The sequence below is a fragment of the Bos taurus genome, chromosome 9 (genome assembly GCF_002263795.3).
Source record: "Bos taurus isolate L1 Dominette 01449 registration number 42190680 breed Hereford chromosome 9, ARS-UCD2.0, whole genome shotgun sequence".
Taxonomy (NCBI): Eukaryota; Metazoa; Chordata; class Mammalia; order Artiodactyla; family Bovidae; genus Bos; species Bos taurus.
The window spans coordinates 85,835,706-85,863,348 of NC_037336.1; the positions used below are offsets into that span (position 1 = coordinate 85,835,706).

General features: G+C 44.0%; 1 protein-coding gene across 3 annotated transcripts in view; it reads left to right on the forward strand.

The window, feature by feature from the left end:
* SASH1 (SAM and SH3 domain containing 1) overlaps positions 1-23,995 on the forward strand; it is a 189,715-nt gene extending 165,720 nt beyond the window's left edge. For all 3 annotated transcript variants that reach the window (XM_002690315.6, XM_005211030.5, XM_005211031.5), the window contains 8 exons: positions 3,155-3,290; positions 4,543-4,712; positions 5,470-5,679; positions 6,478-6,628; positions 11,644-11,757; positions 15,930-17,062; positions 19,027-19,158; positions 20,324-23,995. In XM_002690315.6, the coding sequence (XP_002690361.2) occupies positions 3,155-3,290; positions 4,543-4,712; positions 5,470-5,679; positions 6,478-6,628; positions 11,644-11,757; positions 15,930-17,062; positions 19,027-19,158; positions 20,324-20,587 (2,310 nt within the window). In that variant the 3' untranslated portion in view covers positions 20,588-23,995. The remainder of the gene's footprint in view (positions 1-3,154; positions 3,291-4,542; positions 4,713-5,469; positions 5,680-6,477; positions 6,629-11,643; positions 11,758-15,929; positions 17,063-19,026; positions 19,159-20,323) is intronic.
* The last annotated feature ends 3,648 nt before the right edge of the window (positions 23,996-27,643 follow it).

Genomic DNA, 27,643 nt, shown 5'->3' on the forward strand with positions numbered 1-27,643 from the left:
AATTTAGAAAACAAAGGAAGGATTTTATTTTCTAAAATATCCCTGCCTTCAAAATGGATGTCACCAGAATCAAACCTTAAAGAGACACTCAAATTTTCTTATGAAGCAGACTTTTCAAATAAATGTAGTGTAAGTTGTTCTTAGGAGCACATAGCAAGTCAGAGAAATAAACTGGGAAAGTGTTTCCTAGCTGCAGGACTTACATAATAATCGTGTTTCTGCAGGGGGGTATGTGTTCACTAAATAGCTTTATCTGCAAACATTAAGATATCACAGAATTGACAACACCTCCTCCCCCAGTTCTATAATTTCATCACTAGGAACATGACCTTCTTTTTATGGGTGGAAGGAATAAAGACACTTGGAAAGCTGGGCCTGAGATAATTCTGACCATTAAAATTTCAAAACACTCTCCTCTGACACCTTTATAGTGTTCTTTCTGTAGTCTGCTGAAGTCCCCCTGTGTGAGCTGGTTGTCTAACTTGAAATAAGTAGGTAATACCGCTTTAGCCACAAAATGAAACAGACATTTTTGCTCAGCTGCTGCCCTCTAGTGGACACGGTGAGCTAAATTCTGTGTCTGAATCACTCAGCACCGGCTAGCCCAGCCTCCTGCCCTGTGCTTCAAACAAAGCCTGTGCATCTTCTGTTTATTATAGTGGTTCTCATGGGGTATTGGGGGTGGGGGTGGTGATTTTGCTCCCCCCACCATCCCCAGGGCATCGGCTGGGGACATTTTTGATACTTGCAATGTGTTAGGGTGGAGTGGTGTTGAGGATGCATCTTACAAGGCACAGGGCAGGCCTCTGCAACAAAGAATGAACCATGCAAAATACTGAGAGTGCCCAGGTTGAGACATGAGACACTGGGGCTTGTTATACCTACAGGGGATGTCTGGCTTCCTCCGCACTCCCTGAATGTTACCCTTATTCTTTTCCTTTCTTGTCCCTATGGATGTGGGAGTGATGGAAAGTCTATATTTCTACCCAGCAATGAGACAGACTGCACATGCGTCTGTGAGACAGACTACATGCCAATGAAAGCATGAATTTAAAGCACTTACTATTTAGTTGATTTTTCCCCCCAGATTGAAATATCTACTAAAAGCTCTTGTAAACATATTCCTAGGGTTTTTTTTTTTTGCTTTGTGGATCATTAGCATATAGCGTTCATGTCATTTTGAGCATTTCTCTGTAATTTTACTACTATATAGATGCCTTGTATTTTTATTTTCCTGTTTATTTGGAACAGTCATTTCACAAAAGCAAAAAAAGAAGGAATCATTATAGTGCTTTTTAGAGAAAGGAAATTAACATTGTAAGGCTTAAAAAAAAATCTTTTTACTAAATGTATCAACTCTTCTGGTAAGGATTTTTGTCTGCTCTGTTCCTGCTATATGCCCAGCATCTGAAATAGTACCTGTGGTATTCAATAAATGTGATGAATGAATTAACAATTTTTAACAGCCTTATGAACATACACTATCAGAGATGTATATTTCATATTGCTGTTTTTCAAAATGTGAGGTTTTTTTTCCAGAAGAATTTTTAGAAGATTTTAATTGGATAGGTGGTTTATTTTATGATTCAGAAGAGAGGAATGAAAACCAACCTCCTCAGGAATTCATCCTTTGCAGCTTCAGTAACTTCCTAATAATGCGCCTCTCTCTATTGTTGTTGCTGAGGTTGTTTGCTCTCTTTTCTTAAATGGAAAACAGAAGTGTGTTTTGGATCAGAAGCTGCCCTTTTGATTGTCCTCAAAAGTTTGCAGGGCCCTGCAGAATCTCTCAGAGCCCTTCTGATGATTCGGCACTATGCAAATAACAGGTTTCGTTCAGCTGGTTTTGTGCTCACGTGGCTGTGTAGTATGACAGAGACTGTTCTGTTTGGGCAAGTAGACCATTCTGACTGCAGACTTTTAAAAACGTGGTAGTGTCTGTCTATATAGCACTTCAAATCAAATGAGCATGTGACACATGCAAATGAGGGCCTGCCAAATTAATGGATACCGAGCCACCCCAAAAGCGAGAAGTTCTGCTGAGTCACTGCTGTCACCGTTCGGATCTAAAAGAGGCTTGACAGTTTTTACTAACAACAAACTAGAAGAAGTCAATGAAGCTAAACTCGTAGGGTGACTTACGGAAACTGTATTTTAGACAGAAAAATGGTATGTTTGAGGTACAGTTGACCTTTGAAAACACAGGTTTGAACTGCACAGGTCATCTCATGGGTGGATTTTTTTCAGTAGTAAACTCTACAGCACTGTACAACCTGCTGCTGCTGCCTCTGCTGCTAAGACGCTTCAGTCGTGTCCAACTCTGGTTGTCTGAATCCACAAATGTGGAACTACAGATAAAGAGAGCCGACTGCAAGTCGGGTCAGCACCCCCTAACCCCTGTGTTGTTCGAGGGTCAACTGTGTATCTGGGTCCTAAGTGGGTATTTTATTAGCCAATTTCAATAATTTGTGTAAATAGAAATATAAAAATCTGATCTCTATTTTTAAAAACAAAAACAAGGAATACCCTTTTTTTTAATGTAGAAATTTCCCTTCAAATAGATAAAATATTTTCTGATAGTACTTCCGGATACTACATCACTAGTGGATTGTATTTGATCTACATTTGAGGTCCAGCTTTGTGGCCCAGATGGTAAAAAATATGCCTGCAATGTGGGAGACCCAGGTTCAATCCCTGGGTTGAGAAGATCCCCTAGAGAAGGGAATGGCTACCCACTCCAGTATTCTTGCCTGGAGAATTCCATGGACAGAGGAGCCTGGTGGGCTGCAGTACATGGGGTTGCAAAGAGCTGGACATGACTGCGCTGCTAACACTTTATTACTGAACTAGGGAGTATGCAAAGAGCCTCTAAGCCTTTAACGAAATGTTTTGTCTCCAAGGTAGAGAGGTTTTTTTTTTTTTTCAAGAACATCTATTAGAGCATGAAAAACACTTTTTGAGTGCTTAGTTAATAGTTATTTGAGCTACAACTTGAAGATGAAGCAGGATATAGATTAAAAAGAAGGTGTATTTTGGGTAAAAGCATCAGACATGAGTATAAAGATGAATTTGATTGATTTGGTTGCTAAACAACTGTGTGTTACAAAAAGATACACATCCCCTCTGACGAATGTAATTTTGTCGAAACTCATTTCAGGATTCAGGCCTTGATGGGATGCCGGGCTCCCCTCCGTCCTCTCAGCCTGACAGTGAACACATGGACAAGCCCAAGCTCAAAGCCGGAGGTTCTGTGGAAAGTCTGCGGAGTTCTCTGAGCGGTCAAAGCTCGATGAGTGAGTCCAGTTTGCAATCATAGATGATTTCCTTGGCGTCTAAGTCAGACTTTTGCTGAGTGTCAGGTTCAGGCAATTTAAAGATAAATAAGACCGAGTTCTTACCCTTAGGGTGCTGTTACAGAGACAGACCTGAAAAATACCTGGCCCTAGAGTCCTGTTTGTTTAGTAGCCGATGTCTAGCAGTAGCATAAACAAGAGGGTAATGATTTTGGTCGGAGGGGAGAGAGAGGAAAGCACGTTAGCGGAAGATGTGGAAACTGAAGGGAGGAAGTCAAGGGGAAACACTGATGACAGTGACCAGCAGAATCAAGGGAGCTGACCAGGGTTCTGCAGCGCACACGTTTCTTTCCTGACCTCTGGGCGCATCCTCCACCTGTAGCAACCAGCGATCTTCTGACCACTTTTTTGTCTTAGAGATTTTGGTAGAAATCTCTCATCAGTGCATTGCCCTCTGCCATGTTCTTTGTCGTGGTGAATCCGATTCCTTTATTAGCATGTTAGTGGGGGGTTAGTAAAAGAGAAGACCAGTGCTTCTCTCCAATTGGCAATCTTTAATCAAAAAAATGTTTTAGTGCAGAATTCAACACAATAACGTGACATTATTTTCCCCTGGTGCATTTGGTGTAGTGGGACGTCCCGATAATTCTCTTCTGGTTTTACAAAGAAAGCTAATGTCTTCTTAACTTTAATGAATATAAAATGTTGATGAAAACTTTATTAGTAATCTTAGTTTTAGTCAACTAAGAACCGGGGGTTGGGGGAGAGATGAAAGGAGAATGACAAATGTCCCTGAAACACATACTGTTGAACCACTCCTAACCCAATGGTGGTGTTGGCTGAGCACTGTGGGGGAAGAGACCCAAGTTTAAACCCACTACTTAAAAAGCATTTGGCTTTGGGCAAGTTACTTGACCTCTTTGAGCTTCCTCATCTGTAAAATGGGGTAAAGACAGTATGCCTGACAAATGGGAGGTTATAAAGGTTAAGGCTGTTGTCCTCTATCAGAGAGTTTCCATGTCACTTGGCTTCCCTGGTCATAAAGATAACTGCTGGAGTCCCCTGTCCAATTAGGGGCTTGATTAGGGAGAACACTCAGAAAACTCAGATCGTCCCCTGGCCTCTGCTCAGGTCAGGCTCATGACTGCCTTCCTCTGGCCCTTACCTTCCTAGTCTGTGATAGCGTCAGAGTCGCCAGCTTTGCTGTGCAGGGAATTTGCATTGACCCAAGTTCTGCATGTGTTCCCTACAGGTGGTCAGACAGTGAGCACCACCGATTCCTCGACCAGCAATAGGGAGAGTGTCAAGTCGGAAGATGGTGATGACGAGGAGCCCCCGTACCGGGGCCCGTTCTGTGGGCGTGCCAGGGTGCACACCGACTTCACGCCCAGCCCCTACGACACAGACTCCCTCAAGCTCAAGGTGTGTGTTTACTTGACCTCAGAGCAGTCACCCCGGGTGCCCTGTGGCTTCAGGACCCGTTCTCTTCTCCTTTTTGTTGAATGCTGACCTCTTGTGGTGCAGACTGGCCAACTCATCTGCTCCTTTGATACATTGGTCTCTTCTGCAGTGAAAAACCAGAGAACCAGCCTGCCTTTAGGGATAGAGGCGGGTCTTGTGTTAATTCTGTCTTATCACCACGCTGGCCCTGTCTTCTGACCCCAGCTTCCCTCTAGAATTCCCACTGCCCTTCACCTTCCAGTCTCAGTGCTTTTGCCAACTGAAAGGACATGACTGACTTCACTGATGTGATCAGTGACGTCCTTATGGAGCAGATGGGATTTCACAAAATGTATGAAGCGAGTATAGAGCAGGGGTTACCACTGACCTCTGATTGGCAGGAATTTTTTCTCCAAGAAGTAGGAGCTCTCTGGGTGAGGGCAAGGCCTTCAGAGAGCCAGGTGCCCACCCAGCCGTGAGCCCTGGTGGACACCTTGAGCCACCATCCTCTGGGGCAGGAAGGTGGAGGGGATGGGATCTCGGGCCTCAGTGGGATCCTGCACAATCAGGAGTTCTCTCTGTGGTCTCTGCCATACTCACAATCATATCAGGTGACTCGTGGAGCCCTGATTCTAGTCTTTATAGCGTCTTCACGTCACATGATTGACACTTCTGATGGATTGATGGTTCATGCTTGGAAATGTACCTAATGGAAAGATCCTTCTTCCCTGGGCCACAGAAAGGAGACATCATTGATATAATCAGCAAACCCCCCATGGGCACCTGGATGGGCCTGCTGAACAACAAGGTGGGCACGTTCAAATTCATCTACGTGGATGTGCTCAACGAGGAAGAGGAGAAGCCCAAGCGCGCCACCAGGAGGAGGAGGAAAGGGAGACCCCCTCAGCCGAAGTCAGTGGAGGACCTCCTGGATCGGATCAACCTCAAAGTCAGTTCCGTCCTGTTCTGGCGGACCCCACGTTACCTTCTCCTAAACTAAGCAAGCAAGGGCACCTTCAGGGAAGGGTGGGGTGATCTGTGTCATCCAAGAAGAATGACCCATGGCTGTGATGAGTACTATTTTCCTATAGAATTAGTATTATCAGCACCGTAACACTATCCTTTACCTCCCTTGAGGGTGATAGAATAAACTCTGGGTTGAAATTTCTTCCTAGTCCAAAGAGCAACTTTCAAAGAGCTGTGAGCTTCAAGCCACTACCAGGAAAGGCAGTAAGCACAGGCTCCTGGCATCCTGACTGGCCTCTCAGAGGTCTTGAGGATTCTCCCTGCGCCCCCCCCCCCCCCACCACCTTTACCCCCAGCGTCTAGTAAGGTGGGTCTACATGGTATGACCTGTTTCCTCCTTGCAAAGCTATCTTGCTCCTGGGGAAGTCACAGGTCTCTCTGAGCTGGGTTTCAGTGGCTCCAGATGAAAGAAGTGTCTCCTCCACCACACGCTGGGTGGCATTGCAGGCATCAGCTCACAGCAAGGGCACAATTAAAATGCAGGCCAGTGGAGTCCACCTCAGCTTTCAGTGTACACTTTCTTAACCCATGGTTAGTGAAGTGCTCTGCTTGCCCACTGAGCTGTAGAACTGGGGGGTACAGACTGTCAGAAAGGTACTTATTAATTTTTGAATAAGCATCGAAGTGGCTGAGGAAAAAGAGTTTAGGGTTTGAGACTGGTTGGTGGTCCTGGACCATGCGGCTGAGCTGCTGACTCTCTTCTGTCTTATTTCCCTCCCAGGAGCACATGCCCACTTTCCTGTTCAATGGCTATGAAGATCTGGACACCTTTAAGCTCCTAGAGGAGGAGGACTTGGACGAGTTAAATATCAGGGACCCAGAGCACAGAGCTGTTCTCTTGACAGCAGTGGAGTTGTTACAGGAATATGACAGTAAGTCCCTCACAGCCCAGATGTGTCCAGTGAGATCCATCACGTTCTCAGGTCACCAGGAGGCTCCCGTAAGCTGCTAATATGTGCTTATGTCCCCAGAGGCCCTCATTTGATCTTTCTCTTTCCAAAATGTGAACGTGTTGGTCACTGAGTCGTGTCCAGCTCTTTGTGACCCCACAGACTGTAGCCTGCCAGGCTCCTCTGTCTGTGGAATGTTCCAGGCAAGAATACTGGAGTGGGTTGCCATTTTCTTCTCCAGGGGATCTTCCTGACCCAGGGATCGAACCCAGGGTCTCCTGTATTGCAGGCTGATTCCTTATCTGATCCACCAGGGAAGCCCTACTCTTTCCAAAGCCAAGGTCAATTTTGTATTATGTCAAACAGCACAAAGACATAGATTCCCAATGCCAATGCAGGAGCAAAAGAAAATCTTACTACCCAGTACTTTTTCACTGAATATTGAATTGTATTTTTCTTTCTTTATTTGGACTTTTTTTTTTTTTCTTAAGACACATAGTTCATGCCACCTTGTGGAATATACAGCCTTTAGGAGGTCATTAAAATACCCAGGTGCAAAAGTGACTGACAAACTTGGGGTATCCTGTCCTGCCAAGGGTTAATTACTTCTCAAAGCACATGAGGAGTTGGAGTTGTTTTCTGATTGAATGAGTTAGTTAATGAATAAATGAAATTCATCAGCTTGCATTAAAGAAGCAGGGAATCATCTCGAGCGAATATGTAGAGCAGAGAATTCCATATTGCAATTTCTCTGCCAAAATGATAGCTCATTTTTACAGTCCATGAACAGAATTCAGTGAGCTCACAGCTTTTATATAGTCTATTTGAATACACTGTATCCTTTGCTCCATTAACCCAGTCTTATCTTGCTCTTTATTCTTCTGTCTGACATCAAAAATATTCCTGAGATTATTCATCATGAAGGGGGAAGCATCCTTTCCAGTGATTGAATTCAAATGTATTTTCTTTCGTGTGCTGTGCTTCAGGGATATCAGTAGCTAATAGCATTTCCATTGCTAAAAGACACACCAAACCCATGGTTAATGGTGGAAAAAAAATTGTGCATTACTGAATGTACCAGACTCAAGAGACACAGAAGTGTCTCAGTGCAGTTAAATTCACTTCTGATTAATAGGTTGTCCCTCTAAATTAACTGATGACACACCGTCAGATAGGTGTCTGAGCCCTAGATAAACACACTGCCTTCGGGGATAGATTTGGAGGGAACTGTGTTCCGTAGTTAATATCAATTTATAACCGGGTCTCTTTAGGATTGGAGTTTCCCAGGAGACACCATGGGTGAGGGGTTGCCCCGTGACCAGGTTGTGTCAGAGCCTGGCCCAGTGCCTGGTGAGGCTGACCAGCTATATTGATATCAATTAATAGTTAATTATCTAGTCTCCTGGACCACATCTGCTCTATAAAATAGTTCATTTGCTCTTCCTCAGCCACTGAGAACAGCTGGTTGATAAACCCCATCCGTTATGTTTCCTCTAGCATTCAAACATAGAAGGAGCAAAGCTGAATTCTGAGTATATAAGGCAGGGTCTGTCTCAAGGGCTGGGGCTCCTTGTCTTTCCTGGGATCATGTCCTGAGATCTGCCCCAGGGATTTTTTAAAGGTAAGGGGATATTTGCCTGTCATGATGCCCACCCAGTAGTGTAAGGAAGCCTCACTGCTTCTTCATAAATCTCCTTTTGAATCTGTGCTGTGCCACCGTTGAGAACATCCTTTATATATAATGTGGAACTTCTTTTTAGCGGTTCTAAAATAAAGGCCCTGGAGGACTCAAGGGTGCCAGTGAGCACTGAGAGCCTGGATCCAGGATTACCCTAGGATGAGAAGAATCTGCACTCAGCAATTCTAAATTCATTGTGCCTTAGAAGTACGCTAAGTAACTGATAACTTAGGAACACATCAGTTTCTCTTAGAGTTGACAGATCCAGAGATCTGCTGAGATCTGAGATGTCTCACTCATCTTCCATCTCAGCTCCCACAGAAGCAAGACACACACCTGCCTTATTGCTTGGCAGTCAGGCGGGTCCAGCTTCTCTCACTGCATCTGTGCATGGGGAATGCCAGCCTTCCCACAGGGTTCCTCCATTCAGGAAAGACTCTCATTGTGCCAGAGCAATTCCTTCCACTGATCCCAAACCCATTCTCCTTGATCTGCCAAATGAAAGCTGTCTTTTAAGAAAATCATTTTCACAAGAATTGTAATCAGGAATTATGTCAAATAGGCAGGGAAGTAGAGAGAAAAAACAAATCCACATATCGACTTCGTAAATCCAACTAAAGTTAACATTTTGTTGTGCTTCAATCCTTACTTTTTAAAGACATAAATTTGCAAGCCCATTGGAAGGCCTGCTATCCAAGAATCCCATTCTTTTCCCAAGAGAACTACGCTCCAGAAAAATGGCACGTGTCCTCAGGGCATAAGTACCTTTTGATGTTTGGATGTCTCATCAATGTCTTAGCATGCTTTTCCTTCCTGTGTGTGTGTGTGTGTGTGTGTGTGTGTGTGTGATGAGATGGAGGAAAGCTTTAGTCCAAATTCAAGTCATGTCCAGATGAGGTTTTAGCCCCAAGCCCAGTGCTTCATTCAACTTGACTGTGAGAATGTTCATGGATCTAGCTCACTTTTTTCTTCCTTTGTGCCTTAGCATTAATGTTAGTGAGCGTGGGAGAGGAAAAGACCTTGATTTGCAGTCTATCTAAGAGATGCCCCTCCCCTTCACTCTCCCTAAGGAAGGACAACCTGCCTGGGAAACACTGGCTTTTAGTTTTAGGGAATTTTGCTAAATTTGATAGTGGGATTCCTGCAAGTAGCCACTGATTGTATCCTTCAGGAAGAAAGTGGCTCTATCTCCTTGAGAAAGAAGAAGGTGGCTCTGTCTCCTTGACATGTTTTCAGGCACTGCAAAGGACCCCTTCACTCCCCATAATAACTTCAGGTAATTATGCCACTGTGTGGTAGGCTGGCATTCCCAAAGTTTCAGGCACAGTCCTCATTTTCCTGCAATGATGGGGACAACTTTTCTGTTTTATTCCCATCGGTCAGCACTTTGGAGTCTGTTTTGGCCGCTGCAATGCACTGACCTATCTCACCAGGGACAAACTGCATTGATTCCTCTTCCTGGGTTGTAACTGATAGCTCAAAGCCCTTATTTTACAAGTATCATTTTCCTAAATAACATGCTAGGCTAGAACAGAAGCTATTCCAAATCCGCAGACTCTTCCATACAATGAGGACACCACGCTAGAATGTTCCACTTTCAATGTGGAGGAGGGGAAAGGGTTTGCTCTTGTGCTACCAATTAGTTAATTTTACGTTAATCACTTTTAAAATAGCATTTCTTATTTTGGTGCTCTAATTCAAGGGCTTATCTGCCAAGATTTCTGTTATAAAATGCTTTCCTTGTGAGAAATACAAACAGGAAGTGGTCAGTGGACAGTAGGAACAGCTGGTGTGTATGTGGCAGCCCTCAGTCTTCCCACAACTTTTTTTTAATGATGAGAAGAGACATCAGATTTCTGGTTTTGTGTGTGTGTGAGAGAGAGAGAGAGAGATGGAGGAGGGGAAGTGAAGAGAAAAATAGAGCCATTCATCAACTACTTATTTTATGTAGAAAATGTTTTGTTTCCTGTTTTATCAACCAAGCATTTAGTCTGTCTTATGATTGAAAGACGATCTCCCTGTAACCTTGAACCTGCATAAGGTCAGCTGTGCCATTTATAGAATGTACAGAGCTGCACGGCTTGGGTGATGAAGGCCCATGCGACTTCCCATGTGATTTTCTATAGGCTGACTTTCAGCAGAAAGCATCTGATGCTTCTCTCTAGAAGGATACCTTAGGATGAGGACGTTCAACCTTCCGTCACCCACCTTAAGGGTATTCTGTACTCAGTTTCCAAGTTGGAGGGTGTTTTCAGCTTTTCCTGTCATACCTTTTGTGTGTGGGAATAGAAATGCTAACCCAAGACAAAGGGAAAAGGAAAAAGGAGGAAAAACCCTCCAACCTATTCGTAGCAAAAGGATTTGCCCATGGCCCCTCATGGGTTAACCTTCCTGGTGGCTCAAACGGTACAAGCGTCTGCCTGCAATGTGGGAGACCTGGGTTCGATTGCTGGGTCGGGAAGATCCTCTGAAGAAGGAAATGGCAACCCACTCCAGTACTCTTGCTTGGAAAATTCCATGGATGAAGGAATCTGGTAGGCTATAGTCCATGGGGTCACAAAGAGTCGGACACAACTGAGTGACTTCACTCACTCACTCCTCATGGGGTTAGGGGTTAATGTCCCCTTTATGGCAGCCTTGCTCCCTTTCTGAGAAGCTTCTCATTGTGATGGCTTCTCTTATTGCGGAGCACGGGTTCTAGGCATGCGGGCTTTAGTAGTTGTGGGGCAGGGGCTTAGTTGCTATACAACATGTGGGATCCTCCCAGGCCAGGGATCCAACCCATGTCTCCCGAAGTGGCAGGTGGATTCTTACTCCACTGTACTACCAGGGGGGTCTGACGCTCACTTTTATATCAGCTCCCAAACTTGGAAAGGTGGGAACTTATTTGAAGCACAAATCTTCTAGATTTCTACAAAGCATATACAGCCTAATTCCTCCTTGTGAAAAGGCCATTTATTCACTCTCTGCTCCTGCTTGGTGCTATCAGCCCTCAGAAAGGACTGTGGTTGCTTTCCCCCCACTTTTGATATGATGCTCTGAATTTCTCCTCTCCCTGGTTGACCTGAGGCCAGTTATCCTCTGAGTGACTTAGAAGACATTTCACCTCTGTGCTCTCTCTCCAGCCTTAGCTTCCTGTGATACTTGATTTGAAAAGAAAAACGTCCTGATCTCACTCATTTAATTGGTTTTCTTCCAAAATCTCAGTCTTCAAAAATGTATGGTGAGAACTGAGGATAAAATTAGGATGCAATGGATTTGAAAACTTTTTTTTTTTCATTCCCCTTACAATCCCATGCCGTGTGTTCATCTTCTCTAGGTAACAGCGACCAGTCCGGATCCCAGGAGAAGCTGCTTGTTGACAGCCAGGGCTTGAGCGGATGCTCTCCACGAGACTCAGGATGCTATGAAAGCAGTGAGAATTTGGAAAACGGTACTGTCAGCACAGATAATCACAACTGCATGGTCACACGCAAGCCTTCTGGGCTATTTCTTGGTGTCTGTGCTTTGGCTAATAACTATCTTTCTTCCTCAGCCTGAGCCATTGCTTTTGAGAAAACTAGAAATAGGGAGAGGAGCTTTTCCAGGGCGACTGGTGCTTGATTCAGATCCTTAGGTGGGAGGAAAATCTCTCAAGAACCTAGGCAATGGATGATGCTGAGAGATGAGTAGAGAGATCTTTTCATTAGTTACTCTTCCATCCTGCAGTAGCGCCTAACTGGAAAGAGCTTAAACTTGTGTGTTAAAGAAAGGGACCCGAAACTTCCCATTGTCTTGCAACTCTCGGAGGTTAGCCCTCCCTCTCCCTCTGGACCATGAAAAAACTCAAGGGGGTTTACAGTGGGGAGACCTGGAGTGCATAGCCAAAGACTTGGGTCAAATTACATCTCCAACCATCCCTTGCCCTCACCTCTGAAATTGGTAATACGAGTTTCTCTTTTATAGCTCCATGGGCGGAGGAGCCTGGTGGGCTGCAGTCCATGGGGTCGCAAAGAGTCGGACACGACCGAGCAACTTGACTTTGACTTTTCACTTTCACGCATTGGAGCAGGAAATGGCAACCCACTCCAGTGTTCTTGCCTGGAGAATCCCAGGGACGCAGGAGCCTGGTTGGCTGCTGTCTATGGGGTCACACAGAGTCGGACACGACTCAAGCGACTTAGCAGTAGCAGCAAGACTTCAATAAAGTAGTAATATATCAAAAATACCTAGCATTTTGTAAACACTGATTATGAATGAAGCAGTGGGCTAGGTGCATATGTATGCAATTTGCTAATTATCACTCAAATCCTGCAGTGCATATTTTATAAGTGAAGATGCTAAAGAGAAATTGAACAATAACTGAAGCTCTCATTCTCTTCCTCTTGGCACCACTCTGGCTCCTAATGGTCTTGCAGTCAATGGTAGACAATTTTTTTTGTTTTGCCACACCACATAGCATGTAGGATCTTAGTTCCCCGACAAATAATGGAACCTGAGCCCTGTGCATTGGAAGACAGAGTCTTAACCACTGAACTGCCAGGAAGTCACTGAACTGCCAGGGAAGTCTGAATGGTAACAAAAGACCTGACTTTCCAATACCATAAGCATTTTCTTTTTTTTTTTTTTTTACCATAAGCATTTTCAAGTCCAAACTCTTAACTACTTAATGTCATCATACATCAGCCAGGGGTATTTGGGCTTAGTTGAACTTCAAGCCAGAAGGGATTGGTTTGTATATGTTATATATATAGTTTGTATATGTTATCATAAGTACCTTCACAAATCATGGATTGGATGAAGGAAGGTGGAGCTTCCTTCAGTATGTTGGAAAAAGGCAACATATTCCATAAAAGATCTCTTTGCCTATTTGTTTGCTTATTTGTTCTGAGGAGCAGGAATATCCTAGGCCTTAGGACTGTCGTTCATGAGTCTCTCATTTCAATATGAGAATTTCGAGAAGCTCTGCTGAGAACATTGTTACAAAACAAGGGCATGAAAGTTTGGTTTCTTCAGATCATTATCATCCATCACCTCAGTTTTTCTTCTTAAATAGTAAACCCAAGCAGGCCTGGCCCTGAACATTCAGATCGGGGACTGCAGTAGCACAGTGACTCCTTCTGTAAACAGATACATCATGGCAGCAGTATATCATCATTTCAGTAGGAAAATATTTAAATTCATATTAAAATAATGTGAAAAGTCTGACTTTACTCAAATATTGCTTAATTGTTATGAAAGCTAGATCTCTGAATGAAGGGTACGTGATTAAATCATAAATATTACATTTTCATTAGAAAAAAAAAATCTCAAAACTTCAGACCAGCTAGACAGAAAGAATATAATTACCCACATCTGATATGGTACTTCCTTCCCACTCAGAGAGCATGCATGACTAGGGGCTCAGAGTTATGGTGCCCAAAACTTTACACATTGGGCCAGCCCTCCTCATGGTCTAGTTTTTGAAAGCTATTGGAGAATATGTATTTTTAGTTTGCGGAGCAGGTCCCACACCCACTACAAATGATGGACTCAGTTTGAATCAGTGGTTTACTTATATCTTCCATAGTTTAATGCATTTCATAGTTTAATGAAAAGACATTCGGTAAACAGGTTTTGGACCAATAGGATCAACCATCAATTTCACTTTGAAAAGCAGAGAAGTATAGAGTGTAGATAGGAAATTGCTAGAAATCCACAATTCAAACCAACTAAAAGCACTTTAAAAGTAAGATGTTTTCTAACTAGATTTTGACATTTTCTGCCCAAACTTTTCTGCTTTATCCACAAAATAGTTAAGGATATGGTACCTCTCCCAACCTTTGCTTTTTCACACATGAAACCAAGCTGCACAATTTTGCTCTGGTTTTACTAGGAGAGTATTTTCACTGAGTGGAGAAGAAAAAACACCAGGTTTACAGCAGCAGTGCCTCTTGTGCAGTTTGTAACTTCTGATTTGGGAGCTCATGCTGCTTGAATCTCTGGTTTTTATCTATGATCTTTGGGATCCTGCAAGCCCCAGAGGCCCGGAGGGGGCGCTTGGTGGAGTGAGTGATGGTGGCCACGGTAGAGGGGCTGGGCCTCAGCCTTGAGCGACCTCCACACTTCAACTTTGCTCTGTTTTATAAATGAAGCTTCATTACAAAGGATCCTCCTACTTTGAAAATCACTGATTTCAAAAGTACAATGTTCTGAAAAAAAGACAATTTTCTTACCATTATGAACGCTGTGGTAATCTTTTCCTTTCTGACCTCTTCACCGTTCTCCTTTCCAGTTAGCCTCTGCTGACTGCGGTGTGAGGCGAATAAATTCCGTCTAAAATACCTGCAGCCGTAAAACCGAAATTGTGTGTCTCCTATGTCCTTTCCTTTTCGCAATAAAAACCAACATTTGACTGTTGGGAACTATTACGTCCATAAGGAAAACAATTTACCAGGTAGACCATCCATCAGGGCCACACGAGCAGCGGTATCTTAAATGCCTCAGCTGCATGACCGAAGAACAGAGCGAAATCAAGGGAGAGGACCATTTGAGGGCCATGAGTCTTGTTCGTTGTTTCCCTGTCCTAACAGCCCAGAGGTAGTCCGTAGGAAATTCCAGACGGCTTACTTGTCTCAAACAGAAAGGGAGTCCTAAGTGGACGGGGATCAGGTGCCCTCAGTGTTACCGTGGGCAGCTCTGTTCATCAAGGAGAAGAAGCAGTTAGTATCAGTCAACAATCGTTAAGTAAGTAGACTGTGACTGGTTGATAAGTTTAGTTATCAGCCTGACAGTTAGTTTACTTTAATGAGGTCTGTTGCTTCAGTGGTTATTAGAACCGTATTGGTATCTTAAAGACTCTCTGGCAGTAGACTCACCTAAGCTTGTTTACTCATTGTTAGCAGGATTGGCTGATGGTTTGCAGGATACATTTATTTTACACGCTTGAACAAAACAAAAAGCAGTGAGGGCTTGAAAGACGTTTTGAGGGTTCAGTGGTCACCGGTGAACCTTGGGGGGATACCATTTAAAGCAATGGTCCTACCTTTTTTGGCACCAAGGACCGGTTTCCTGGAAGACAGTTTTTCCATGGACAAGGATGGAGGGAGGGATGTTTTGGGGGTGATTCAAGTGCATTATATTTATTGCACCCTTTATTTCTGCTACTATTATATCAGCTCCACCTAAGATTATGGGGCCTTTGATCCCAGAGGTTGGAGATTCCCCTATGTAATGAACCTGTCTCCTTTGCAACCATGGTCTTAGGAAACTGTACTCTAATCAGAAATCCCATCAGTGTGGTTCCTTAGTGGGATATGGATATGCCTTCTTCCACACTGACTACAGCTGCGAACAGACATTAGGCCTAGATTTATATTATTGCCTGACACAGCATATTTTCTTTCCACATAACTCAATTAATTTTCATTTCCCTGAGTCCTTTAATAAGACTAAAAATTCTTTCTAAAAAATAAAAATGGAACCACAGTAGCTCTACATCACCAGTGGTGATTTTATGTCCTTAGTGTAATTCCACAACGGGATATGGGAGTTGGAGATTTCAATAACGTTAGCGCACCTTTTACATCAATTTGATTGATTTGCTTTTTAAGATGCGATTGTAAAAAATCTCTCCTTGCCTTCTAGGCAAGACTCGGAAAACCGGCCTCTCTGCCAAGTCATCAACCGAGTCCAGCTTGAAGTCTTTCAACAGGAACCAGCTGGGCAACTACCCAACCTTGCCTTTGACGAAGTCAGTGGACGCTTTGAAGCAGGGAGGGGAGGGGAGGCTGGGCGGTGGTCTCACCCCTCTCGCCTCCAAGAGCTGTGATCCCCCGTGTGTGACTGATCTGAATAAAAACCGAAGGAGTCTCCCCGTTTCCATCTGCCGGAGCTGTGAGACCCTAGAGGGCCCACAGACCGTGGAGACTTGGCCCCGGTCCCACTCCCTGGACAACCTTCAAGGAGAGCCTGAGAAAGATGTGCCTGGCGAGGTGACAGAACCCTCTCCTGAGATTGTACCTGAAGTGCCACAAAAGACAGCCCCCTCCGTCACAAAGGTTCCAAGCCCCAAACGAGATTCTGCTGTTGACAATGCACTGCTACTGACCCAAAGCAAGAGATTTTCTGAACCTCAGAAAACGACTGCTAAGAAACTGGATGGCCCAATGGGGCCCTTTTCACGGGGTGCATCCCCCCCTCCATGTTTGCCCAAAACCTTTGACACCCAGCCTCCTGCCATTAAACCCAGTTTAACACGGACGCCTCTGGAGGGTCATAGGAAAGGACTCGATTTCGAAGGAACACATCACCCCCCGGGCACCAAAGAAGGCATGGACGCTGAGCAGAGGGGCCCCGAGGTCAGAACGCAGGCCAAACCTCCTGTCCAGCCTCCGCCCGTTCCCGCCAAGAAGAGCAGGGAGCGCCTCGCCAACGGGCTGCATCCTGTCCCTCCTGGTCCCCCCGGCGTCCCCAGCCCCGACGCACCCGGCCTGCCGCTTAAAAAGGGCAGCCCTGGCGGCCCCAGTGACTGTCCCCTGGTGGTGGCGGTGGCCAGGCCTCCCCCGGGGCCGGAGCCAGGCAGCCCACCAAGCACCAGGCCACCACCCTGGCTGTCGGAGCTGCCCGAGAGCGCCAGCCTCCAGGAGCACGGCGTGCGGCTCGGGCCCGCGCTGGCCAGGAAGGTCTCCTGCGCCCGCGGGCTGGACCTAGAAATGCTCACTGAGAACAAGCTGCGGGCGGAAGGCATTGACCTCACCGAGGAGCCCTATTCTGATAAGGTATCCGAGGCCCTGGCCCCCCACCCCTGTAAATTGGGGGTGCCAGGCAGGAACAATGTCATTGTCCCCCGATGGCAGCTGGTGGCAGACAGTGGCAGGGCAGGGGGCCCTTGTCACCCTGCGCTGGGTGTTCAGTTGAACAAGGAGCACAGTGCCCAGATTAAATGCAAACACAGCCTTGGGGGATTTCTTTTTCTTTCCCTTCTCTTCTTTCACTTGTTTGTATTTAATTTTGGCCACCTGTTCTTTGCAAGGAGAACTATCAGTCATTACTAGAACCAGGTCCTGAAACAAAGCTCCAGTTTCCATGTGTTACTCAACATATTTGTATTTAAACTTTAACAAATCCCCATTTCGTTTCATTGGATGTAAAATTGAATTAATAATAACCTTCGTAAGTACCTCTTAGAAGTATTAATAGGAGAAAATGTTAATAATATCAATGTAAATCTATTTTGAAAACTGTGGAGCCTTGCTGCTGCTAAGTCGCTTCAGTTGTGTCTGACTCTGCGACCCCAGAGACGGCAGCCCACCAGGCTTCCCCGTCCCTGGGATTCTCCAGGCAAGAACACTGGAGTGGGTTGCCATTTCCTTCTCCAATGCATGAAAGTGAAAATTGAAAGTGAAGTCGCTCAGTTGTGTCTGACTCTTCATGACCCCAATGCCTGCAGCCTCCCAGGCTCCTCCATCCATGGGATTTTCCAGGCAAGAGTACTGGAGTGGGGTGCCATTGCCTTCTCCAGTGGAGCCCTATTCAGATGTAAATGGGACTTCCCAGGTGACACTGGTGGTAAAGAACACGCCTGCCAGTGCAGGAGATAAAAGAGATGAAGGTTTGACCCCTGGGTCAGGAAGATCTTCTGGAGAAGGAAATGGCAACCCACTCCAGTATTCTTACCTAGAGAATCCTATGGACAGAGGAGCCTGGTGGGCCCCAGTCCCATGGGGTCACAGAGTTGGACATGACTGAAGCGCTACTTAGCATCATTCAGATGTAATATTATACTGTATGATATCTGTATGGTTAACTGGGGATAAAAGATTATATAAAATACCCCATTGTACTAAAAACATTGAGAACTATAATGAAAACTATTTCTCATTTGTGAAAAACACAAACAAACATGTAGAACTGTGCGTGTGTGCTCAGTCACTCAGTCCTTTTCAACTCTGAGATGCTGTGGACTATAGCCTGCCAAGCTCCTCTATCCATGGAATTTTCCCAGCAAGAACACTGGAGTGGGTTGCCATTTCCTCCTCCAGAGAATCTTCCCCACCCAGGGGTTGAACCTGAGTCTCATTGCATTGCAGGAGGATCCTTACCTCTGAGCCACTGGGGAAGCCCAGAGTACATCTACCAATATCAAAATGACTTTGAAGACAAATACATGAAAACAGATGTAGCTGTATGTTAGTCCTAGAAATGCATGAATTGTTCTAATGTATTCCTGAGAGTCTTTGTTATAAGTGCCTTATGACCTTGAATGCGTTATGATAAAATACTCCTCTGCCTTCTTAATATCTAGTGAATGAACCCCTTTGAGTGGAAAGTAGTGGGAATTCTACTGTACAGTAAATGCTGGCCTAGTATAACTCTTTGTAGCTGAGAGACCAACAGTAGATGATCTATAGAGCACAAGTTTGCCCTTCAGGGAGTAACCTTTTGCAAAATGATCACATAGAGTGAGGTGAGGACCTTAGACCCCACAATGGAGGGTGATTGTGTTCTACTTTAACCATCTTTCAAGACGTTATTTCCAGAGCTCATCACTAAAGATACAGATGTAAAATATTATCTCTAAAATGTTTGTCCTGACACTAAAGAAAATACATGCACTTCAAATTAAAACTGTTGGTCCTACTTCTAGTAGCTAAATGTCTTGTCCTACCTTATGTTTGCTGTTCTTGGAGAAAGAAAAAGATCCTCGCAACCCTTGCTGAGAGATTTCTGTTCTCGCTCACAGCACGGCCGCTGTGGAATTCCTGAGGCCCTGGTGCAGAGATATGCAGAAGACTTAGACCAGCCGGAAAGGGATGTCGCCACCAACATGGACCAGATCCGTGTCAAGCTGCTTCGGAAGCAGCACCGCATGGCGGTGAGCAGCCCACGGTTTAGGGCTCCCCTCACCCAGCTTTCTGAAGTCCATTCATTTGTAGGGCTTAATGATGGGCATGCTGGTAGCCACTGAGTAGACCAGGATTCCTTATAAGATATCAAAGGGAGATACCTGGGGGAAAGTAATACGTATTCAGCCTGCAGAGTTTTAAAAATACAGTTTCTGAAAGAAAAAGGTGAAAATTATCTCCCAGAACTGTGGGAAAAAAAAAAATCCATTTGGTTATTTCTCTGCAGGTGTATAATAGTACATGTACAGTTGGAAACCTTAATGTTTTCAGTTATCAGATTTGTGAACCTATTTCTTTGTTACTGAAAAGTTTTTTATATTATTCATGTTTCAAAATGTTCTAGTAGGTGTGTCTTAGTTCGGCCAATTCCATACTTTTAAGACATTTAGATTTTTTCCCCAAACTTTTATTTTAAATAATTGAATGAAGAATGTCCTGGTTAATAAATTCTATAGACTTTGTTGACTAATTTCTGAGGATATAGTCCTTTAAGAGGATTTGCTTCATTAAGACTTCAGAAAATCTCAAGAACTTGCACATTTGGTGGTAAATTGCCTTTCTGAGAGTTATCTCACTTGACCTTCACAGAAGTCAAGTATAAATGTCCATTTACCTGCCCTAGCCAACATTTATTAGTGTATTTTTAATTCTTTATAATTGATTAATTTTAATGCTTAGTTTAATTAATGCTTAATTTTCTGGATGTTAATGTAGATTCAAAATACAGAAGAAAATCTACATGAGTATCATTGCTTTTCTGGGTATCTTATTTTTTCACACTATCACATAGGTTTACTTCTTCAGTCACCATAGGGATCATTGATTGAAGAGGTGTGACCACCATGAGACAAAATAGCCAGAAACGTAAATGGTGATGGTTTGGAGACTTCCACACATAATTGGGGTTAGATCTAATTCCAAGGACCTCAGACACTTTCTTGAGGATATGTCTCACCTTGAAAGAACAAAGCCAAGAAAGAATTCTTAATGCTTTGACATCTCATGGTATTATCCCTTTCTGATAGTGTAGTATTAAATATAATATTTCAGTAGCTCTCCTCTTAGGCAGAGAAGAAAGAGCTCTCCAGTGGCACTAGTCAAATCTTGATGAAATCGCTTTCTTTGTTTACCTAGATCCCAAGCGGTGGACTCACAGAAATCTGCAGGAAGCCCCTCTCTCCCGGCTACGTGTCGTCCGTGTCAGATTGGCTGGTTTCCATCGGTCTGCCCATGTATGCCAGCGCCCTCTCTGAGGCGGGCTTTAGCACCCTGGGCCAAGTGCCTTCTCTGTCCCACACTTGCCTTCAGGAGGCTGGCATCACAGAGGAGAGACACATAAGCAAGCTCGTGTCTGCAGCCAGACTCTTCAAACTGCCACCAGGCCCGGAGGCCATGTAGCCAGGCCCGAAATGGGCCTCCCTGGACAAGAGCCACCCGTTCACTGTGCTCATGATGCTGATGCAATTCCTCCTTGGCTGGACACGCAGACCAGACCCAGGAGAAAGGCCCAGTGTGCTGCCAGCAGAACTCGGAATCTTGGCACGGGACTGATGACCTTCTCTTCTCCAGAAAAGCCCCCTCCAGGAAATTGGTGTGGTTCTCTGTGACCCGCAAAGGAAAGACAAGCACTTAGTTTTGTTTTCAGGATACAGTAGAACCAAGATGCCGACTTGCCACAAATGCTTTGCCCACAGTCTTGTCTTGGTGCGCTGGGCGAGGGCAGGGGGCAGGGAGAGAGGCTGCCTGTCCCGTGTCTCAGCATGCTCCTCACCCTTCCGTCACCCTGCAGGGTTCCTGAGGCCCAGATGGGCTTTAGCCAGGCCAAAGTAACAGCCTCGGGAGTGATTGTACACTATTGACCAGGCTCATGTGTTCAAAAGTAAGAAAATCTGGCTGCACTGGAAAAAGAAAGCCCTATTCTCCTTTAGGTAAACAAGAGACGTTTTAATAATTGCTTTCTAGCAAATCAGCATTTATTTGCCTTAATGTAAGCTTTTAAGCAGTTATCTAACCTAGTGTTCACTACCTTGTAACCGTAGTTCCAGATCCTCAGCTTAGACTGCCATCTAACGTATGTGGGATGTTTCCAACAGAAATGGGCTTTTCTAATTGTCTCACTCTATCGTGGCTTATTTTATAGGGGTGTTTATCAGGCCAGGATTCATGTTGACTTTCAGACTTCAAACTAACTACCAATCTGGTAAAAAGCTCGCTGAAGTTCACAAAGATATCATGTGTGAGAGACTGTTTGTGTGTTGAAGTTATAATCTTTAATTTTAATCAGTTTAGTGTTGTTACCATGTTGGTCATTGTGCTGCAGTATTGACTTGGAATCTTGACCATGTCCATTCCAAAATTCGGTCATCGGATAATGGATCACCTTTGCAAAAAGTCATTGTCAGTTGAATATTTAAGGAAGATGTTCTTTAAAGGGAAATAGTTTATAAGATATTTTAAAAGATTTTTTTCCCTGGTTTTATAGTTAAAATACTGTTTTCCATCTTATTTAGGTAATTCACTTAAATACAATAAAGGTTCATTATGGAGCCAAACAAACTATATTGGCCATGTATTAAATAGTTCGGAGAAGGCAATGGCACCCCACTCCAGTACTCTTGCCTAGAAAATCCCATGGACGGAGGAGCCTGGTAGGCTACAGTCCATGGGGTCGCTAAGAGTCGGACACGACTGAGCGACTTCACTTTCACTTTTCACTTTCATGCAATGGAGAAGGAAATGGCAACCCACTCCAGTGTTCTTGCCTGGAGAATCCCAGGGACAGGGGAGCCTGGTAGGCTACCGTCTATGGGGTCGCACAGAGTCGGACAGGACTGAAGTGACTTAGCATAGCATAGCATTAAATAGTTGCATATTTTCAGTTCTTTTCCAACTGATTTCAACATTCTCTTTTAAGCTATTGTCTGATTTTCTGGCAGACAGAAATTATTGTTTCCAGTTGCTTATAAAATGATTTTCCTTTACATTCTTACCATGAGCCCTATTTTAAGCATCAGGTATGATCATTTATGGTAGAAGTGCTTAGAGTCGTGATTTAAAAGTTCTGTAATATTTTATCTACTCATTAAAACAAATGATATCCCTCAGGGGAGGGGGGTGGGAAAGGTGTTTTCATGAATTACAAAGCCATTTTACCATTTGCTTTAAAATAGATCGGGATCCATATTTCTGAGGAAAAGGACGTTCTCAGGTGATATATTTTTTTTTCATGCTTTTGGTATGCATTTTAAAGAATAATATATATTTCTTCAATAATAGTCACCTTCTATAAGATGCCATGTAAGAAGTTGTGGAACACTAGAAGAAAAAGCTAAAGCAGCCAAATTTCTATTGAACTCTTCAGCCCATTATGACATTCCTGTGGGATGTGACATTCCATGGAAAGGGTAAGGAGGCTGCAGGCTCTCCTGTAACTGTCATTGGAAGGGATTTCACGAGTGAAGGAGAGGGTGCTTTAGAATGGATGGGCTCCTCACCCCATGTTTTTGGTGCCTCAGCGTGACTTGTGAGAGAGCCTGCTCAGAGTTGAAGCTGAGCTAAAAGACCACACGTACCAGGGAAGTCCTATAGTCAGGTGATACATAGGAGCAAAGGAGAAGGGAAAATCGTACGTGAATTTCCTGGTGTTAGTTCATTTTCACCGTAAGATTTTCACTTATGTAGAAGAGGTGCCAGAAAAGTGAACTTTCTGAATATGAGTTTTTAAGAATGCCAAACCGTATTTTTTTTTTTTTTTTCATTCTTCTTTGGAAATCATTGCCTTTGCCTAGAAGTGAAATTCAGGGACCATGAATCATTTTCAGTGGAAGGGCTTCCTAGTCTGTGGGATCTGAGGTGATTTTTACTTTATTGTGCTTTTTATTAAAATCCTTTTGTTTTTAAACTTTTAGTATTTGTTTGGTCTTCTTTTGCTTTAAACTTTTAAATTGACCTTAGAGAAGCCTGAATGCTTGTGTGTGACATTTGACTGAGATGGTTCGCGGCCGCCTGTGGATGCCGGAAGGCAGGTGGTCGGCTTCAGCAATATCCGGTTTTCATCCATTGCACTTGGTGCAGAATGTTGAGGAAGGGTGAACACTGCTGTTGTAGGAAAGCACAAGAGAAACCTGGAGAGGCAGTTCGGCTCAGGTAGCTACGCATCCGTTGTGTGTCACTTTTTTCTTTGAAGCTGTCTATAAGGAAATGCAGCCAGCCCCAGCCACTACTTACATTCCCAGATAACCAAGAAGGAGATAGATTTTTCATGGCCTTGCCTTAGTCAGAGGCCCTTTTCTCTTTTCCTGTACCCAGGAATGGGTGAAATTGGAAATAAGTAGTCTGTTGAAAATTAGTTCCTGACAGAGCACAGTTTGCTTTCATAATTGCAGCAAGTCCGTTCACCAAGTCAACGCTGCATGTGTGTACTGTATTATTTTCAGAAAAAAAAAAGTCTGAGTCCACGTTATCTCGATTTTGAATTGATAGAGAAACAAGAAACTGTCAAGCAAGTTATATAACAACTAACAACATTGCACTTTCTGTATATGAAATCAATATTTAAATAACTTATTTTTCTCCATTGCTGTTCTTAAACATTGTAAGTAGCTGTAATATACCAGTACCAATATGTTCTTGCGATTGCTTCAGCCCAAGAAAGCTGTGTATTGTTTTAAAAATTGTAAAAATTATTGTGATGATTCATTTAGCAAAAAGAGGTGGACAGAAGGGTTTTCCTATGTATCAAAACTTGTCTATAATTATGTCATCTATGTACCTAGAAAAAAAAGTAAATAAATTTCTTCAGTTGAATCTGTCTCTTTTGTTGTTCCCTAGGTATTTCAAAGGTGAGTAGAAATGAAAGGGAATTAATGAGGTGTGGTTTAACAATAAAATGTATTGGGAAAATAGTAGTTGTACACAACTCTACTGCCACATTATTTTCTGCCACATCACCAAAACTCACTATCACATTCAAATTCTCTTTGACAACTTATTTCAGCTTTTTTTTTTTCCAAATATTGCACAGTCAAGTCACATAAGCACAGTATCTTAGCCCAGAAGGAGATTTTGGAAGTCATCTCTAGTCTAAGCCTGTTTTTTTCAATGAAGAGTTTGAGTCCACACAGACTTGCCCAATATCATAGGTAATCAGTAGTTAAATGGAAACAATCCAAGTCTTCCACTGAGAGAGAAAAACTTCTAGATTGGGATATCCTAGAAATTAAGCAACTTGACAAAAATCATTTTCAACTTAGTGTACCGCAATAAAAACGTGTTTTTAATTAGGAGGAAGTGTGTAATTCAACATTTTGAGTAGATAATACATGTATTTGATACAAACCCAAAAGCAACCCTTTCCTTTTCTTCCAGCCACCTATTTCTCACACTACAGGTCAGTATTACAACCGCTGTTTGCGTGCCTTTTCAGAAATGCTCTGTTTACAAATAAAACGGAATAAGCATTTTTCCATGTAGGAATGACAGCATTTCCCCACAGCTTTTCACTTAGCATGTGGAATTGTTGTGTTACATATAGAATTTTGATAGAATAGTTTAAATCCCCTGGTGGATTTCAATAAAGGTAGCTTTACCATGATAAATCTTACTTACAAATCATGGTTTTACTCCCCATTCGCCCAATCCATTTTGTAAAGGGGGATATTTCATGTAGTCTTAGAGTTTGGGGTTCCTCTGAAGTGAGAAAGAAAGAAAGAAGAAAGTGTACTCAGTCGTGTCTGACTCTTTGCGACCCCATGGACCGTAGCTTACCAGGCTCCTCTGTCCATGGGATTTTCCAGGCAATAGTACTGGAGTGGATTGCCATTTCTTTCTCCAGGGGATCTTCCCGACCCAGGGATCGAACCCAGGTCTCCTGCATTGTAGACAGACGCTTTACCACCTGAGCCACCAGGGAAGCACTTCTGAAGTGAGGCATTATTTTAAAGAATTGATCATAAACCTCAAATCTTGTTTATCTCAAGCTGACTTCTAAGATTCTATAGCTCAATTATTTTTTATGATCCCTACGAAACCTTGATTGGATTCTCGGTATTGGTTATAACTTGGCTTCATATGTGGATGCTTACGTTGTATTCATTTAGAAGTTAGAAGGAACATAAATTTGATTACCGGAAGGAGACAAGGAAAGGGTGGTTCTCATCTCACCACACAACTTACTTGGGGGCGTCTTAGAATAATGACTTTCTTTATTCTGTAATAATGTAATAATAATTCACTATAATAACGACTGACTTTATTTCTGAGGATCGACTCAGAGGCAAGTGTACACGGGACTTCTAGGGGTGTGTGTGAGGGTGTGAATGAGAGGGAAGAGGCAGGAGAGGGTAGAGGCTCACTCAGGAGTAGGTCTGAACCACTGACCCGTGCATCAGGGGGCCACGGGCAGCAATATTCGGAAGCACTCTAATTCCTCATGTAGTGCTCCTCTTACACCGCATCAGAGAAGAACACTGACAAGGAAGGTGAGCCGTCCCCTCTCTGAAACTCCAACGAAATACACAAAGGTCGTAATCAAACCAGGTTTGAGCCCAATATGGAAGGACCCCCAGATACCTGTGTGGGAGCCAAAGGAGTTAAAATTAATCTGACTGCAATTTACTACCATCCTCGTTTATCTTCAACACTTCCCAAACTGAATGTCTGATCTTCCCTCCGTTTCTCATCTCAATTAATGGTAACTTCTGGTCACTTAGATCAAATCCCTTCATCATCCTTGACTTCTTTTTTTTCCTTCTGGTCCACACCAAGCTGTCAGGAAATCTTCCTGTCTCTACTTTTGACATCTCTCCGGAAGCTGACCCCTTGTCACCAGCTCCACTACTATGGTGGCCGCCACCCTAGCAATTCAGGCTCTCGCCTGCATTGTTCCAGAGCCACCTGCTTCCCCACCCCCATCCTTGCCATCCAGCACTCACAGCAGCCTGAGTGACACAGCTGTGAATGTTTGTGTCCCTCCCAAATTCAAACATTGACGCCAGTCCCCCAGTGGGATAGCATTAGGAGGTGGGGCGTTTGGGAAGTGATTAGGTTTAGATGAGGTCACAAGGGCAGAGACCCAGGTCGGGATTAGAGTCTTTATAAGATGAAGAAGGAACTATGGGGCATCTTCTCTGTCCATGTGAGGACCCAGTGAGAAGCCTGGCTTTGACCCACCAGGAAGAGGGTTCTCAACAGAAGCTTAATCCTGCCAGAACTTGATCTTGGACTTGAACTGTGAGAAAATTAATTTCTGTTGTGCAAGACATCCAGTCTATTGTATTTTATTATGGCTGCCTGAGCAGACCCTGTAAAAACACAGTCCAGGTTATGTCGCTCCTCTGCCCTTACCCCTCTGTGCCTTTCCATTTTTTTCAGAGTCAAGTTTAACTTCCGCTGAAATGTGGTGTGGCCAGTGTCCATCCCCGCCCCCCTTGCCCCATTATACCCTCTGTGTCTCTAATCTAGCCACAGAGGTCCTCGCCTCAGACCACTGTGGGGTTCTTCTCAATCTGGAACGTCCTATCCCAGAAAATCTGCAGGACTAACCGCCTCCCATCCTCCTCCCATGGGTCTCTGTTCAGAGCGACCTTCCAGAGTCCTGGCCTGACTTCATCGTTTAAACCGACACCATCCCTTAGCTTTATCTTGGCCACCAGTTCTGAGTCTCATACCTGCTTTATTTCCCCAAACGCGTTGATCACCTTCTAACACACTATGTAGTTTACTTCTTTGTTATGTTGATTATTTATTAGCTGTGTCCTCCTTCTACAGTTTATAAAGTTCAGGAATGCTCAGCTTGCTGTCTGTTGAGTCTGAACTTCTACACTTGACACACAGTATTTGTTAAACGGATGACAGTCCCAGAGCCTGACGGGCTTCCCATGTGGCGCTAGTGGTAAAGAACCTGCCTGCCAATGCAGGAGACATAAGAGAAACGGGTTCAATCCCTGGGTTGGGAAGATCCCCTGGAGGAATACGCGGCAACCCACTCCAGTATTTTGCCTGGAGAATCCCACCAACGGAGGAGCCTGGAGGGCCACAGTCCAGGGGGTCGCAGAGTCAGACAGGACTGAAGCGACTTAGCACGAGCCAGAAGCCCTTGAAGCCTAAATATTAAAGCTGGAGATGATTTACTTTAATCTCAGGTTAAAGGTGAAGAAGTGGTCTTCCCTGGTGGCTCAGACGGTAAAGAATCTGCCTGCAACACAGGAGACTTGAGTTCAGTTCCTGGGTCGGGAAGATCTCCTGGAGAAGGAAATAGCTACTGACTGCAGTATTCTTGCCTGGAGAAATCCCATGGACAGAGGAGCCTGGCAGGCTACAGTCCATGGGGTCGCAGAGTTGGACTTGACTGAGCGACTAAAACACACACACACACACACACACACACAGGTGAGGAAACAGGCGCAGAGAGGCGACAAGAGTAGCTAAGGTCATACACAGATAGCCAGTGACAAA